Below are 16,742 nucleotides of genomic sequence, written 5' to 3'. Positions count from 1 at the left end.
GGAAGTGATCGGGTTGATGGTAGCGGCTATGGACATAGTTCCTTTTGCGCGCATTCATCTAAGACCATTACAACTGTGCATGCTCAGTCAGTGGAATGGGGATTATACAGACTTGTCTCCGAAGATACAAGTAAATCAGAGGACCAGAGACTCACTCCGTTGGTGGCTGTCCCTGGACAACCTGTCACGAGGGATGACATTCCGCAGACCAGAGTGGGTCATTGTCACGACCGACGCCAGTCTGATGGGCTGGGGCGCGGTCTGGGGATCCCTGAAAGCTCAGGGTCTTTGGTCTCGGGAAGAATCTCTTCTACCGATAAATATTCTGGAACTGAGAGCGATATTCAATGCTCTCAAGGCTTGGCCTCAGCTAGCGAGGGCCAAGTTCATACGGTTTCAATCAGACAACATGACAACTGTTGCGTACATCAACCATCAGGGGGGAACAAGGAGTTCCCTAGCGATGGAAGAAGTGACCAAAATCATTCTATGGGCGGAGTCTCACTCCTGCCACCTGTCCGCTATCCACATCCCAGGAGTGGAAAATTGGGAAGCGGATTTTCTGAGTCGTCAGACATTGCATCCGGGGGAGTGGGAACTCCATCCGGAAATCTTTGCCCAAGTCACTCAGCTGTGGGGCATTCCAGACATGGATCTGATGGCCTCTCGTCAGAACTTCAAAGTTCCTTGCTACGGGTCCAGATCCAGGGATCCCAAGGCGGCTCTAGTGGATGCACTAGTAGCACCTTGGACCTTCAAACTAGCTTATGTGTTCCCGCCGTTCCCTCTCATCCCCAGGCTGGTAGCCAGGATCAATCAGGAGAGGGCGTCGGTGATCTTGATAGCTCCTGCGTGGCCACGCAGGACTTGGTATGCAGATCTGGTGAATATGTCATCGGCTCCACCTTGGAAGCTACCTTTGAGACGAGACCTTCTTGTTCAGGGTCCGTTCGAACATCCGAACCTGGTTTCACTCCAGCTGACTGCTTGGAGATTGAACGCTTGATCTTATCGAAGCGAGGGTTCTCAGATTCTGTTATCGATACTCTTGTTCAGGCCAGAAAGCCTGTAACTAGAAAGATTTACCACAAAATTTGGAAAAAATATATCTGTTGGTGTGAATCTAAAGGATTCCCTTGGGACAAGGTTAAGATTCCTAAGATTCTATCCTTCCTTCAAGAAGGATTGGAAAAAGGATTATCTGCAAGTTCCCTGAAGGGACAGATTTCTGCCTTGTCTGTGTTACTTCACAAAAAGCTGGCAGCTGTGCCAGATGTTCAAGCCTTTGTTCAGGCTCTGGTTAGAATTAAGCCTGTTTACAAACCTTTGACTCCTCCTTGGAGTCTCAATTTAGTTCTTTCAGTTCTTCAGGGGGTTCCGTTTGAACCCTTACATTCCGTTGATATTAAGTTATTATCTTGGAAAGTTTTGTTTTTAGTTGCAATCTCTTCTGCTAGAAGAGTTTCAGAATTATCTGCTCTGCAGTGTTCTCCTCCTTATCTGGTGTTCCATGCAGATAAGGTGGTTTTACGTACTAAACCTGGTTTTCTTCCAAAAGTTGTTTCTAACAAAAACATTAACCAGGAGATTATCGTACCTTCTCTGTGTCCGAAACCAGTTTCAAAGAAGGAACGTTTGTTGCACAATTTGGATGTTGTTCGCGCTCTAAAATTCTATTTAGATGCTACAAAGGATTTTAGACAAACATCTTCCTTGTTTGTTGTTTATTCTGGTAAAAGGAGAGGTCAAAAAGCAACTTCTACCTCTCTCTCTTTTTGGATTAAAAGCATCATCAGATTGGCTTACGAGACTGCCGGACGGCAGCCTCCCGAAAGAATCACAGCTCATTCCACTAGGGCTGTGGCTTCCACATGGGCCTTCAAGAACGAGGCTTCTGTTGATCAGATATGTAGGGCAGCGACTTGGTCTTCACTGCACACTTTTACCAAATTTTACAAGTTTGATACTTTTGCTTCTTCTGAGGCTATTTTTGGGAGAAAGGTTTTGCAAGCCGTGGTGCCTTCCATTTAGGTGACCTGATTTGCTCCCTCCCTTCATCCGTGTCCTAAAGCTTTGGTATTGGTTCCCACAAGTAAGGATGACGCCGTGGACCGGACACACCTATGTTGGAGAAAACAGAATTTATGTTTACCTGATAAATTACTTTCTCCAACGGTGTGTCCGGTCCACGGCCCGCCCTGGTTTTTTTAATCAGGTCTGATAATTTATTTTCTTTAACTACAGTCACCACGGTACCATATGGTTTCTCCTATGCAAATATTCCTCCTTAACGTCGGTCGAATGACTGGGGTAGGCGGAGCCTAGGAGGGATCATGTGACCAGCTTTGCTGGGCTCTTTGCCATTTCCTGTTGGGGAGGAGAATATCCCACAAGTAAGGATGACGCCGTGGACCGGACACACCGTTGGAGAAAGTAATTTATCAGGTAAACATAAATTCTGTTTTTTGTATGGTAACTTGGGACAAATCCGGGAAGATTTGAATATTTGCAAACTTATCTGGGAGGGCTGGATTGAAAAACATGGCTTTTAGGATCAGCTCTTTGTATGTGAAGAAATGGAATCTAGCGATAACATCTTTAGGCTTCTCCGAAGGAACATTTCTCCCCTTAAGTAGTCTATGTACCCTGTCAATTATTGCTTCATTTGGGTATTTAGGTGCTTTAAGCTGCTCACATAGTTCCATGAGGAACCCTTCCAGACCTGCCGGGGCAACATCCTCAGGAATACCCCAAAACTTTAGGTTATTTCGATGCGACTGATCCTCCATGTCGGCCATCTTAGCTTCGATGGAGTCAATCATGTCTACTAGGGCATGTGAATGGTTAAGATTCACATGTTCAATAGCAAGATCTTCCTGTTTTCTCTCCAAAGTTTATATTCTCTCGCTAATTGCATCAATATCCTTTCTCAGCTCAAGCTCAGTTCCTTTAATATCCTTGGTTAAAGACTCTTGGAGGGTGTTAAGCTGTAATATCAGGGTAGATACAATGTCTGTGGCCATAGCTTCCATTAGGTCTGCTTGGGAATGGGAATCCTGGGTTAAAGGGCTGGTCCTGATTTTGGGGGTTGTATGGGATTCCTGACTCTCCACTTGTGTATCTGTGGTGTTTTTAGCCTTGAAGTGGTCTGCTACTGATTTTAATGTGCCATCTTGCACATTTTAATAAAAATAAATTTTATATTCAACACTTTTAATTTTGAAGTGTGCTATATTTTTGCCTGTATGTATCACAAATGGCCAAAGGGGGGTGGAATGATGGAAGTTTAAGCTCCAAATGTATTGTCTTCTCCCCCTGCAAGGTAGTAGATAACCTAAAGTTTACTCTTTCATAGTAAAGTCTCTCTGGTGTCCCCTGGCCGCATGCAGCCTAGAATAAATTATAAAGCCATTAATCTATATATTCTTCACATTAAAAGCGTATGTGTCACCCAGCTTACCGGAACTATAGCAGGCAGTGAAATGAGCTGTCCAGCAATGAACTGTGCTGTCCTCCCGGGTTGAGATGTCTCCAGGCTGCTTATTCTCTCCACCTACGCAGCAGCCTCTCAGAGAAGAAGGGTCATCCAAGATGGCGTGTGTCTGTGAATTTCCGGGGGCCGCTATTGCTGCCGTCTCTCTGCTCCGATGCTCCTATCACCTCCGGGGTGTATGTTAGTGGGCCAGGTGCAATAGGCGTACCGTTGAGTATCGCCTGTAGCCTGCTTTACACAGGCGGTAGTCGCTTGCTAGGATGGCTAGGTCAGGCTCGCCTCGCGTCAATCTGTAGGCCACAAAACTCCGGGCTGACAAAGTCCGTCCCGCGATCAGTCACTGTATGTAGACTTCTCCGCTAGGAGTATGCAAGGACCAGAGGTCCCCATAGATGTTATTTGTGACCCTTAGAGGGCTATAGCAGCAAAAAATGTTATTGCAACAGCGGAGCTCCTACTACTTGCGACCACTCCCGCTGCTGGCAAGCTCTGCCCCCCGTACCAATTTTTTTTTAATATTTTTTTTAAATGGCATATCCTTTGTAAGACAAACACAGCTTTAGCTTTTCTGGTAGTATAAACAACTATTAAATGAAGATGATATCTATACTTGATATAGAAAATATTTAATATGTTTATTAAGGCTTGATAGCTACAGTGGTGCATGATCTGCTGGCTTTCCAATAATTGCCAGAATTCTCTTCTCTGCAGTCAACAAAATTCTGATCTGTTTACTTGTAAAAGTATTAGACCGAAATGCATTTATGAGCAATGTATTTGAAAATTTTATAGCGCAATACTTTTTACAGAAACATAATTTAATTGGCATGGGGGGTAAAATGCATAGTTTTGAGAGTATTATTAAAATCTAATAAAATATTAAAATTATAATAAAATTTCAACAACTTTTAAATGATACAGCATCATGGCAGCATTTTTGTGTCAAACCCAAATTTTAGTCATGCTTTTACACTTTTAGTTATGTTTATCAATTTTGTACTTGTTTTTCTTACATATAACTTTTCATTTGTATTATTATTATTAATTTCATAGAGCCCATCACTATATCAATCTGCCGGTGAAATTCAAGCCAAGCTCAGCAGGCAGATTCGAAGACCACCTGGTTGTACAGACAGACGCCGGAAATATTCCTATTCAATTTGTTGGTGAAGCATTGGCTAAGTAGTTTAGAAACACTAAAGAAAATAATAATTTTTATATATATATATATATATATATATATATATATATATATATATATATATATATATATATATATATATATAAACATTTTAACAGGATGTGTGCTGTTGCAGATTTGTATAGGACTGTTATTTGATCTTGATAATGGCCTAGTTATAAGATGCACTGTATTTAAATGATTACTGAATGATATTTTGTACTATGTAATATTTTACGTGTAAAAATAACCATATGCCAACTATTTAACACTTCATATTTTAATAGCATTTTTTTTTTGCCAGTGCTAGAAATCTAATGTATACATGTTTTCCTCTCTGACTGTAAATATGTTAACATTGTCATCTAATGTGCAATAACTTTTTTTTTTTCTCATGAATTGTTAAAAAATAATAATAATCTCAAAGGAAGTTCATTTTTATATTGTAAAGTGATCTGTTCCTTTGTTGGTCCCTTCTGATGTCAAAATATAGTTATTTGCCTTCTAAACCAAGATGTTTTTTTCACATGTTCCTTAGTGTTATTGGACAGTCTTGGTGTATGGTTTGAAAAATGTGTTGCTGGTTTGTTTGTTTTTTTTTTTCATTTTTTTCATTGCTTCAATACCGATTTAGTAAAATAAAAATATGCTTTCTATTTGCATTATATTTTTCTAAAACAAAAGCATTGGAAGGCAAATGTTCTATTCCATTATCTCAGATTATCACTGGGAGAACAATTTTTACACAAAGAAAGTAATATTTTTGTAGATGCTACTACTGCACTTTCAACATAAGTCTTTGACGTTTATTGTTCTTTTGTGATGTCATTTTGATATACTATATGTGTGTGTTCTTATTAATGAGCTAACAGATGATTGGTTTATGCTGTATTTTCCATGTTTGAAAATGTGTAAAATATGTATATATTATTGCCTACCAGTATTTGTGCCTGTCAAATTTAATTCATAGCAGAATTGATAGATTTGTTTGTTAGTTCGTTGAAATCTTTAAGAACTCTGGATTATTATTTTTTGTTAAGACAATAAAGTATCAAATATTTGTTTGAATATTCGTTTAGTTATTGTATTAATTTGTCTATATTTCTAATTTATCGATCTATCATTTCTTTCATATGGTGGTGAGAGTCTATGAGCTGTTACGTATGAAATATACATTCCTACCAGGGGGAAGCAAAGTTACCTAAACTTTAAAAGCCTATAAATACCCCACCCACCTCACTCATACCTCCGTTTTAAAACTTTGCCTCCTTTTGGAGGTGGTTGAAGCATGATGTGCTTGATTCTTCAGTAAAAGGTGATTCGGAGCATATTGAAGCCCTGTTCTCTTCAGAGTACAGTGCTTGTCGGAGGGAAGTAAAGGGAGTACTGCCTCATGACACCATGTTTTCACCTCTGGGAAATCTTTTTATAGGCTCTCTGTAATTTCGTCGCAGGGATTCATCTTCTGCCCCCCTTTACAGATCAACATTATACTCCTATTCCATTACCTCTGCTGATATGTTTCAGTACTGGTTTGGCTGTCTGCTTTCAGTGGGCAAGTGTCTAAAAGGTTAGTATTAATTGTATTACTAAGGACACTCATAGCTATGGACTGAGCACTTATCACATACATTTTTACTATATACTATTGTATATATAGAGCCCAGGGACAGGTTTATTCCCCTCTGTTTTCTTGTTTCTTTGTACAAATGTACAGCACAAGAATAGAGCTTATATACACGATTGTTATGGGGGTTTTGTTTTGAGAATTATATTATAGATTTGGCACCTTACCTGATTCTATAGTTTTTTTCCCCCATGTATGCGCACACTGCGTCACACAATATATCAGTCTTCAAAAACATTTAAGGGCTTCATATTAGCTAGATGTTTTTTGTTTGATTACTCTTTACTTCAGATTGCAATTTTTTAAATTACATATGCTAATACCAGCATAAAAAACATGTGTTTTTTTTAACCAATCTTTTCTATATCTCAAAGTTTTGTTTAGTTTTTTACAAAAAGGGGATTATATTAATACTTTATGGCAAAAAAAAAATAAAAAAAGCAATAATGTCCCAGCCCCATCCCTGAAGTTACCATAAAAACTGAGTTGGCTGAACTCCTTTCTACCGAAGCTAAGTGTGCTTATTGGAAAACAACTGAAGTGGCTTCTTCAGCTTATTCATGTGACTCATGTTTAGAATTGTTATTGCATTCTGATCAATCTAATGATGTTTCTATGTGTACACATGCACTAACTGTTTCTCCCTTACAGATGGATGCAGATGGTGTACCCCCAGCAATAAAAAAAAGTTTATTGCTTCTGCCATTGAGAAGGCTTTTGAATTCAGTATATAAAACTGTTGTCAGTCTCCCTGAGATTTTCCATATACCTGATGCTAACTCTGATATGATTGCTAAAGAGTGGTCTAAGTCAGGTATCTCTCTTAACCCTTCTTCAAGATTAAAACATTTTTATCCTTGCTGCTAACTTAGGTTTATTGGAAACGGTCAATTAGCTTGATGAGGTCATTTCCACTCTGGCTAAATGCACTACTATTCCTCTAGATGGACAGTACTTCTTTTAAAGACCTTTAAGATAGAAAACTTGAAGGGCATTTTTACATTTTTACATACAGGCTATATTCTTAGACCAGCTATAGCTATTGCGGATGTTCCTGCTGCTTCTACTTTCTGGTTATCCAGAATCTATTGAATCTATAGTAATTTTATGTTATGCAGTATTTGATATTATGAAAATTAATATCAAAAACATGTATTTAGCTATCCTTACCAGAAGGGCTTTATGGCTTAAATCCTGGAATGCTGACATAGTATCTAAAACTAGATTATCATCCCTTTCTATCCTAGGAAAGAAATTGTTTGGGTCTCAACTGGATTCTATAATTTCTACTATTACTGGAGGTAAGGGAACTTTTCTTCCTCAGGACAAACAGTCATAAGGGAAATTTAAAGCTCACAATCGTTTCCATTCTTTTCCTCAGAATAGAGAACAGAAAACTGACTCCTTCCCTAAACCCTCTGGCTCAGTCTGGAGACCCGCTTAAAATTGGAACAAATCCAAACAGAATTAGAAACCTAATCCATCTTCTAAGACTTCATGAAGGTACAGCCCCCAACCCAGTATTACTGGTAGAGGGCAGATTAAACCTTTTTTCAGAATGCTTGATTACAATCTGTTCAAAATCCCTGGATTCTAAACATTATTTCTCAGGGATATCAAATTGGTTTTAAAATAAGACCTCCCACACCTTTTTTTTCCTCATCACTCATATTCCAAAACATCCAATGAAAGCTCAGTCTTTTCTACAATCTCTCTCAGATCTGGAAAATATTGGAGTAATTGTTCCAGTTCCTTTATAGGAACATGGGATGGGATTTTATTAAAATCTTTTCATTGTACTAAAGATGGAAAACTCTAAGCAAATTTGTAAGAATTCGAACTTTCAAAATGGAAACTATTGGACTATTCTGCCTTTTGTTCAACAAGGTCATTTTATGTCCACAATAGATTTACAGGATATGTTTCCTTCACATCCCAATTCACCCAGTTTCTAAAATTCTCTTTTCTGGAAAAGCATTATCAGTTTGTTGCTCTTCCGTTTGGTCTAGCTATGGCTCCAAGAATATTTACCCAAAATTTAATTCAAAACAACTATTGTTGTTTCTTCAAAGACATGGTTGGAGGATCAATTAACCAAAGAGTTCCTTGATTCCTCAGACAAAGGTTACCTTTTAAGGTTTCCAGATAGGTTGTGTCCATGACACTTTCCCTGACAGAACAGAGACAAATAACATTTATATCAGCTTGCCTGAATCTTCATTATCTCTCATTCCCTTCAGATTCTCTGTGTATGGAAGTACTAGGCCTCATGATTGCAGCTTCGGACACAATTCCATTTGCTCAATTTAATGAGACCTCTTCAGCTTTATATGCAAGGATTATACTCCAATATCCCAAGTGATATTCTTAGATCCCAGTACCCACCTATCCCTGACTTGATGACTAAACCATTAGTCTATTATTCAGGGGGCTACTTTTGCTCATCCAACCTGGTCTGTGATCACCACAGATGCAAGTCTTTCAGGTTGGGGAACTGTCTGGGTATCTGACAACAAAAAATAGTTTGGAATCCTCGAGAGGCGAGGTTACCAATCAATATTTTGGAACTCTGTGCATTCTTCAGGGCCCTTCAGGCTTGGCCCCTTTTGAAAAGGGAGCCTTATCTCAAGACAGACAATATAAGAGCAGTAGCTTATGTCAATCATCAAGGGGGAACTTGCAGTTCCCTAGTCATGATAGAAGTATTTCTGGAACGGTCATTTTGTAATCCTAATAGCCCCAACATGGTCCCACAGGATTTGGTATGTGGACCTGGTCAGACGTTCTGTTTAAAGGCCCCTTTTTCCATCCAGATCTAAAGTCTCACTTGATGGCTTGAAAATTGAACGCTTAGTTCTCTGTCATAGAGGATTCTCTGCCTCTGTGATTAACACTCTGATTCAGGCTTGCAAACCTATTTCTAGGAAAATGTATAACAATTAACCCCTAAGCTGCCCTAACCTAATCAACCATCATACTTGTATAAGGGGTGGTTAGTTGATTAAGACCTAATAAATGGTAACCAGCGATAATTATTATTATATTATATTTTATTTGTATAGTGTCAAAATTCAGTAGCGCTGGGTACAAAGATAGCGGGATAAAATACAAAACATAACAAACTAAACAAATCTAGTACAGGAGGAAGAGGGCCCTGCCCCGGAGATTTCACAGAATACAGGTTTAGGGTGCATAGACATAAGTTTTGGGGCAGCTTGTCACATGGATTGTAGTTTCAGCAGTGAGTCAGGCAGTTCAAGAAATATTTTGGTTAGGATGAGAGATGGAGTAGAGATGGTAAGCCTCTCTGAATAGGTTTAATGTTTTCAAGGAGCGTCTGAAACTATACAAGGATGGAAACAGTCTTATAATCGCCTAATCAACACCCATACAGGTATGAGGGGTAATTAGCAGATCAAAGCCTACAAAATCCTAACTAAGAATAATCACCCAATCAACCCACATACAGGTATGGGGGGTGGTTAGAAGATTAAAGCCTATACCGCCACCACCCAACGCAAACTAGAACTACTCTAACAACTCTAAACTCTCCCCACTAAGTTATAGAAAATAAATAATACATTATCCAAAATAAAATGATACCTAACACTAAACTACACGCCCCCCCCCAAAAAAAAACACCCCAAAATTAAAAAAAAATAATTCTAAAATAAATAGCATTGCCATAAAGAGACCAAAGCTCTTTTGCATTAAAAAAAAAAAGTAAAAAAAAAAACAACCTTTTCTTTCATTTGTGGGATATTAATATCTCATTGAACAGTGATGGCTAACCTTGGCACTCCAGATGTTTTAGATCTACATTTCCCATTATGGATATTTTCCCAAGGGTACTGAGTGCCCTTTTGTCTGTAATCAGAACTCAGGGTATTGCAGTGTTTCCTTACCTAGACAATATCTTGGTTCAAGCTCCATCTTTTCCTTTAGCAGAATTTCACACCAAACGACTGCTGCTGTTTCTTCAAAATCATAGTTGGAGGATCAATTTGGCAAAGAGTTCTTTGAATCCAACTGGAAACAAAGGAAAGAAGTTCTTGCTTGAGGAATCGGTGTCCATGACTCTTTCTCTCACAGATCAAAGGAGATTGAAATTGGTTTCAACCTACCTGAACCTTTAGTCTCTTTCCCCTACAGTGGCTCAGTGTATGGAAGTCTTGTGTCTCATTGTGTCTAATGATTGCAGCCTCAGATACAATCCTCTTTGCTTAGTTTCATGAGGCCTCTTCAGCTGTGTGTGCTGTGCCAATGGTACAGGAATTTATTCTCGAATATCTCAAAGAATTTTTTTAGATTCCAGTGCAAGTCTCTGGCTTGGTGGTTGAATCATCGGTTCATTATTCAGGGGGCTTCTTTTGCTCATCCTACCTGGTCTGTGATCACCACAGATACAAGTCTTTCAGTTTGCGGAGAAGTTTGGGGGTCTCTGACAGCACAAGGTGTTTGGAGTCCATAGGAGGCGAGACTTCCAATCAATATTCTAGAATGCCGTGCTATTTTCATGTCTTTCAAACATGGCTTTTCTTTCCTAAGATATGGCGAGTCCACGGAATCATCGATTACTAGTCGGAATATCACTCCTGGCCAGCAGGAGGAGGCAAGGATTGCTACAGCAAAGCTGCTATATATGTCACTTCCCTTACCCATAATCCCCAGTCATTCTCTTTGCCTGCGGTTCAAGGAGGAGGTGAAATTTTGGTGTCTGATCTACTATCAAGATTTTTTTATTTTAAAGCAGAGTAGGTTTGCTCTGATCTTTCTAAAGGGTCTAGCCTTAGTCAATGTCAGTCTCTTTCTATGTAGCAGGGAAACATTTGGCACTTATTCAGCTGAAACGCTGCAGGGGGATGTTTTTTTTATTATTCCTATCAGGGTGCAGGTTTTTATGGCAGTTTTTGCAGGCACTGTTAGTCTGATGAGTTATTTTATTGATGGCTCAATGAGGATCTGTTTTTAGTAACTATGTACTTTTTTTGGGGGGGGTTGTTTGTTTTTAACCCTGTTTTCAAGAAAGTTGTTGGCTTTTTCTCTTATGTAATTGGCAAGAGTCCATGAGCTAGTGACGTATGGGATATACAATCCTACCAGGAGGGGCAAAGTTTCCAAAACCTCAAAATGCCTATAAATACACCCCTCACCACACCCACAATTCCGTTTTACAAACTTTGCCTCCTATGGAGGTGGTGAATTAGGTTTGTGCTAAGTTGATATGCGCTTCTCAGCATTTTGAAGCCCGATTCCTCTGAGTACAGTGAATGTCAGAGGGATGTGAAGGGAGTATCACCTATTGAATTCTATGGTTTTCCTCACAGGAAATCTTTTTCATAGGTTCTCTGTTATCGATCGTAGAGATTCATCTCCTACCTCCCTTTTTCAGATTGATGATATACTATCATATTCCTTTACCTCTACTGATAACTGTTTCAGTACTGGCTTGGCTATCTGCTATATGTGGATGGGTGTCTTTTGGTCAGTATGTTTTTATTACTTAAGACACTCTCAGCTATAGTTTGGGAATTTATGTATTAATATAAAGTTCTAATTATATGTATTGTACTTATATTTGCCCTGAGTAAGGTTTATGTATATTTCCTTTTGCAGTCTATCAGTTTCATATTTGGGAAAAAACATATTTAGGAAAATATTTTTCTTACCTGGGGTGTAGTATATTTTAGATTACTATATAAATTATGACCATTTCGGCAGTAACCTCCAACGAGTTAATATATATTTATATAGGTTACAAAATAATTTACTATTGTCTCATAGGTAATCTCCCATATACTTGTATTATTTTCCAGTAATTCTAATCAGGTGATATATTTTTAAACACAGCGGATTGTGTTTGTGGAGTAAAGAGGATTCAGTTTAAAAAAAAATATATACAGATTTATTGAACATTAAACAAGCTATTAACAGGCGACATACAACTTAATTTTACAGAAAACAAGTCCTCTGATACAGTATGAAATTAAATAAACCACTACACTTGTCTTGATTCTATGGGTACAGGTCTAACAGTGAAGTCTATCTCCTCACGGGAGATCTATTCAATAGGTTCTCTGTTATCCGTCTTAGAGATTCATCTCCTACCTCCCTTTTCAGATCGACGATATACTCTCATATACCATTACCTCTACTGATAACTGTTTCAGTACTGGTTTGGCTATCTGCTATATGTGGATGGGTGTCTTTCGGTAAGTATGTTTTTATTACTTAAGACACCTCAGCTATGGTTTGGCACTTTATGCATTAATATAAAGTTCTAAATATATGTATTGTACTTATATTTGCCATGAGTCAGGTTCATGTATTTCCTTTCTTTCATGTAATTAGCAAGAGTCCATGAGCTAGTGACGTATGGGATATACATTCCTACCAGGAGGGGCAAAGTTTCCCAAACCTTAAAATGCCTATAAATACACCCCTCACCACACCCACAATTCAGTTTTTACAAACTTTGCCTCCGATGGAGGTGGTGAAGTAAGTTTGTGCTAGATTCTACGTTGATATGCGCTCCGCAGCAAGTTGGAGCCCGGTTTTCCTCTCAGCGTGCAGTGAATGTCAGAGGGATGTGAGGAGAGTATTGCCTATTTGAATGCAGTGATCTCCATCTACGGGGTCTATTTCATAGGTTCTCTGTTATCGGTCGTAGAGATTCATCTCTTACCTCCCTTTTCAGATCGACGATATACTCTTATATATACCATTACCTCTGCTGATTCTCGTTTCAGTACTGGTTTGGCTTTCTACAAACATGTAGATGAGTGTCCTGGGGTAAGTAAATCTTATTTTCTGTGATACTAAGCTATGGTTGGGCACTTTGTTTATAAAGTTCTAAATATATGTATTCAAACATTTATTTGCCTTGACTCAGAATGTTCAACTTTCCTTATTTTCAGACAGTCAGTTTCATATTTGGGATAATGCATTTGAATGAATCATTTTTTTCTTACCTTCAAAAATTTGACTCTTTTTTTCCTGTGGGCTGTTAGGCTCGCGGGGGCTGAAAATGCTTCATTTTATTGCGTCATTCTTGGCGCGGACTTTTTTGGCGCAAAAATTCTTTTCCGTTTCCGGCGTCATACGTGTCGCCGGAAGTTGCGTCATTTTTTGACGTTATTTTGCGCCAAAAATGTCGGCGTTCCGGATGTGGCGTCATTTTTGGCGCCAAAAGCATTTAGGCGCCAAATAATGTGGGCGTCTTATTTGGCGCTAAAAAATAAGGGCGTCGATTTTGTCTCCACATTATTTAAGTCTTATTTTTTCAGTGCTTCTGGTTGCTAGAAGCTTGTTCTTTGGCATTTTTTCCCATTCCTGAAACTGTCATTTAAGGAATTTGATCAATTTTGCTTTATATGTTGTTTTTTCTCTTACATATTGCAAGATGTCTCACGTTGCATCTGAGTCAGAAGATACTACAGGAAAATCGCTGTCTACTGCTGGAGCTACCAAGCTAAGTGTATCTGCTATAATTTTTGGTATCTGTTTCTCCAGCTGTTGTTTGTATTGCATGTCATGACAAACTTATTAATGCAGATAAAATTTCCTTTAGTACTGTTACATTACCTGTTGCTGTTCCGTCAACATCTAATTTTCAGAGTGTTCCTGATAAACATAAGAGATTTTATTTTTTAAATCCTTTAAGAAGGCTATGTCTGTTATTTCTCCTTCTAGTTTACATAAAAGTCTTTTAAAACTTCTCTTTTTTCAGATGAATTTTTAAATGAACATCATCATTCTGATACTGATAATGGTTCTTCTGGTTCAGAGGTTTCTGTCTCAGAGGTTGATGCTGATAAATCTTTGTATTTGTTCAAGATGGAATTTATTCGTTCTTTATTTAAAGAAGTATTAATTGCATTAGAAATAGAGGATTCTGGTCCTCTTGATTCTAAATCTAAACGTTTAAATAAGGTTTTTAAAATCTCCTGTAGTTATTCCAGAAGTGTTTAATCTCCCTGATGCTATTTCTGAAGTAATTTCCAGGGAATGGAATAATTTGGGTAATTCTTTTACTCCTTCTAAACGTTTAAGCAATTATATCCTGTGCCATCTGACAGATTAGAGGTTTTTTGGGACAAAATCCCTAAGGTTATGGGGCTGTCTCTACTCCTGCTAAATGTGCTACTATTCCTACGGCAGATAGTAATTCATTTAAGGATCCTTTAGATAGGAAAATTGAATCCTTTCTAAGAAAAGCTTACTTATGTTCAGGTAATCTTCTTAGACTTGCTATATTTTTAGCGGATGTTGCTGCAGCTTCAACTTTTTGGTTAGAAGCTTTAGCGCAACAAGTAACAGATCATAATTTTATAGCATTATTATTATTCTATAACATGCTAATAATTTTATTGGTGATACCATCTTTTGATATCATTAGAGTTGATGTCAGGTATATGTCTCTAGCTATTTTAGCTAGAAAAGCTTTATGGATTAAACTTGGAATACTGATATGTCTTCTAAGTCAACTTTGCTTTCCCTTTCTTTCCAGGGTAATAAATTATTATTTCAACTGTTTCTGGAAGGAAGGGAACTTTTTTACCAAAGGATAAAAAATCTAAGGTAAATTTAGGTCTAATGATCATTTCGTTCCTTTCCTCACAATAAGGAACAAAAGCCTGATCCTTCATTCTCAGGAGCGGTATCAGTTTGGAAACTATTTCCAGTTTGGAATATATCCAAGCCTTTTAGAAAACCTATAGCCAGCTCCTAAGTACCCATGAAGGTGCGGACCTTATTCCAGCTCAGCTGGTATGAGGCAGATTACGTTTTCTTCAAAGAAATTTTGATCAATTCCGTTCTCAATTTCTGGTTTCAGAACATTGTTTCTGAAAGGTACAGAATTGGCTTCAGTTAAGGCCTCCTGCTAAGAGATTTTTTTCTTTCCCGTGTCCCAGTTAACACAGCAAAGGCTCAGCATTTCTGAAATGTGTTTCAGATCTAGAGTTGGCTGGAGTAATTATGCCAGTTCCAGTTCTGGAAGAGGGGCTGGGGTTTTATTTTATCTCTTCATTGTACTAAAGAAGGTCAATTCCTTCAGACCAGTTTCGGATCTATCAATATTGAATCATTATGTAAGGATACCAACATTCAAGATGGTTACTGTAGGACTGTCCTGCCTTTTGTTTAGCAAGGGCATTATATGTCTACAATAGATTTACAGGATGTGTATCTACATATTCCGATTCATCCAGATCACTTTTTGTGTCTGAGATTCTCTTTTTAGACAAGCATTACCAGTTTTGTGGCTCTACCGTTTGGCCTAGCCTCAGTTCCAAGAATTTTTTTCAAAGGTTCTCGGTGCCCTTCTTTCTGTAATCAGAGAACAGGGTTTTTTTTGGTATTTCCTTATTGGACAATATCGGGGTACTTGCTCAGTCTTCTCATTTTCGAAGAATCTCATACGAATCGACTTGTGTTGTTTCTTCAAGTTCATGGTTGGAGGATCAATTTACCAATCAGTTCATTGATTCCTCAGACAAGTGTAACCTTTTTAGGTTTCTAGAATAGATTCAGTGTCTATGACTCTGTCCTTGTCAGACAAGAGAAGTTTAACATTGATATCAGCTTGTCAAAACCTTCAGTCACAATCATTCCCTTTGGTAGCCTTATGCATGGAAATTTTAGGTCTTAGGACTGCCGCATCAGATGCGATCTCCTTTGCTCGTTTTCACATGCAACCTCTTCAGCTCTGTATGCTGAACCAATGGTGCAGGGATTACTCAAAGATATCTCAATTAATATCTTTAAACCGATTATACGACACTCTCTGACATGGTGGGCAGATCACCATCGTTTAGTTCAGGGGGCTTCTTTGTTCTTCCGACCTGGACTATAATCTCAACAGATGCAAGTCTTACAGGTTGGGGAGCTGTGTGGGGGTATCTGACGGCACAAGGGGTTTGGGAATCTCAGGAGGTGAGATTTCCGATCAATATTTTGGAACTCCGTGCAATTTCAGAGCTCTTCAGTCTTGGCCTCTTCTGAAGAGAGAGTTGTTCATTTGTTTTCAGATAGACAATGTCACAACTGTGGCATACATCAATCATCAAGGAGGGACTCACAGTCCTCTGGCTATGAAAGAAGTATCTCGAATTTTGGTTTGGGCGGAATCCAGCTCCTGTCTAATCTCTGCGGTTCATATCCCAGGTATGGACAATTGGAAAGCGGATTATCTCAGTCGCCAAACGTTGCACCTGGGCGAATGGTCTTCACCCAGAGGTATTTCCTCAGATTGTTCAAATGTGGGAACTCTCAGAAATAGATCTGATGGCTTCTCATCTAAACAAGAAACTTCCCTGGTATCTGTCCGGATCCAGGGATCCTCGGGCGGAGGCAGTGGATGCATTATCTCTTCCTTACAAGTGTCATCCTGCCTATATCTTTCCGCCTCTAGTTCTTCTTCCAAGGGTATTCTTAATATT

The 16,742-nt window shown here is 38.6% G+C and overlaps 1 protein-coding gene across 1 annotated transcript in view; it reads left to right on the top strand.

Annotated features, from left to right (window-relative positions):
• The window catches only part of CEP192 (centrosomal protein 192), a 1,162,204-nt gene extending 1,157,470 nt beyond the window's left edge, over positions 1 to 4,734 (top strand). The window contains exon 47 of the mRNA XM_053715857.1: positions 4,547 to 4,734. Coding sequence (XP_053571832.1) covers positions 4,547 to 4,679 — 133 coding nt within the window. The 3' untranslated portion in view covers positions 4,680 to 4,734. The remainder of the gene's footprint in view (positions 1 to 4,546) is intronic.
• The last annotated feature ends 12,008 nt before the right edge of the window (positions 4,735 to 16,742 follow it).

This window comes from Bombina bombina, chromosome 5 (assembly GCF_027579735.1).
Source record: "Bombina bombina isolate aBomBom1 chromosome 5, aBomBom1.pri, whole genome shotgun sequence".
Lineage (NCBI taxonomy): Eukaryota > Metazoa > Chordata > Amphibia > Anura > Bombinatoridae > Bombina > Bombina bombina.
Note: the sequence above shows the minus strand (reverse complement) of the source record. Positions and strands in the feature narration are given on the sequence as shown.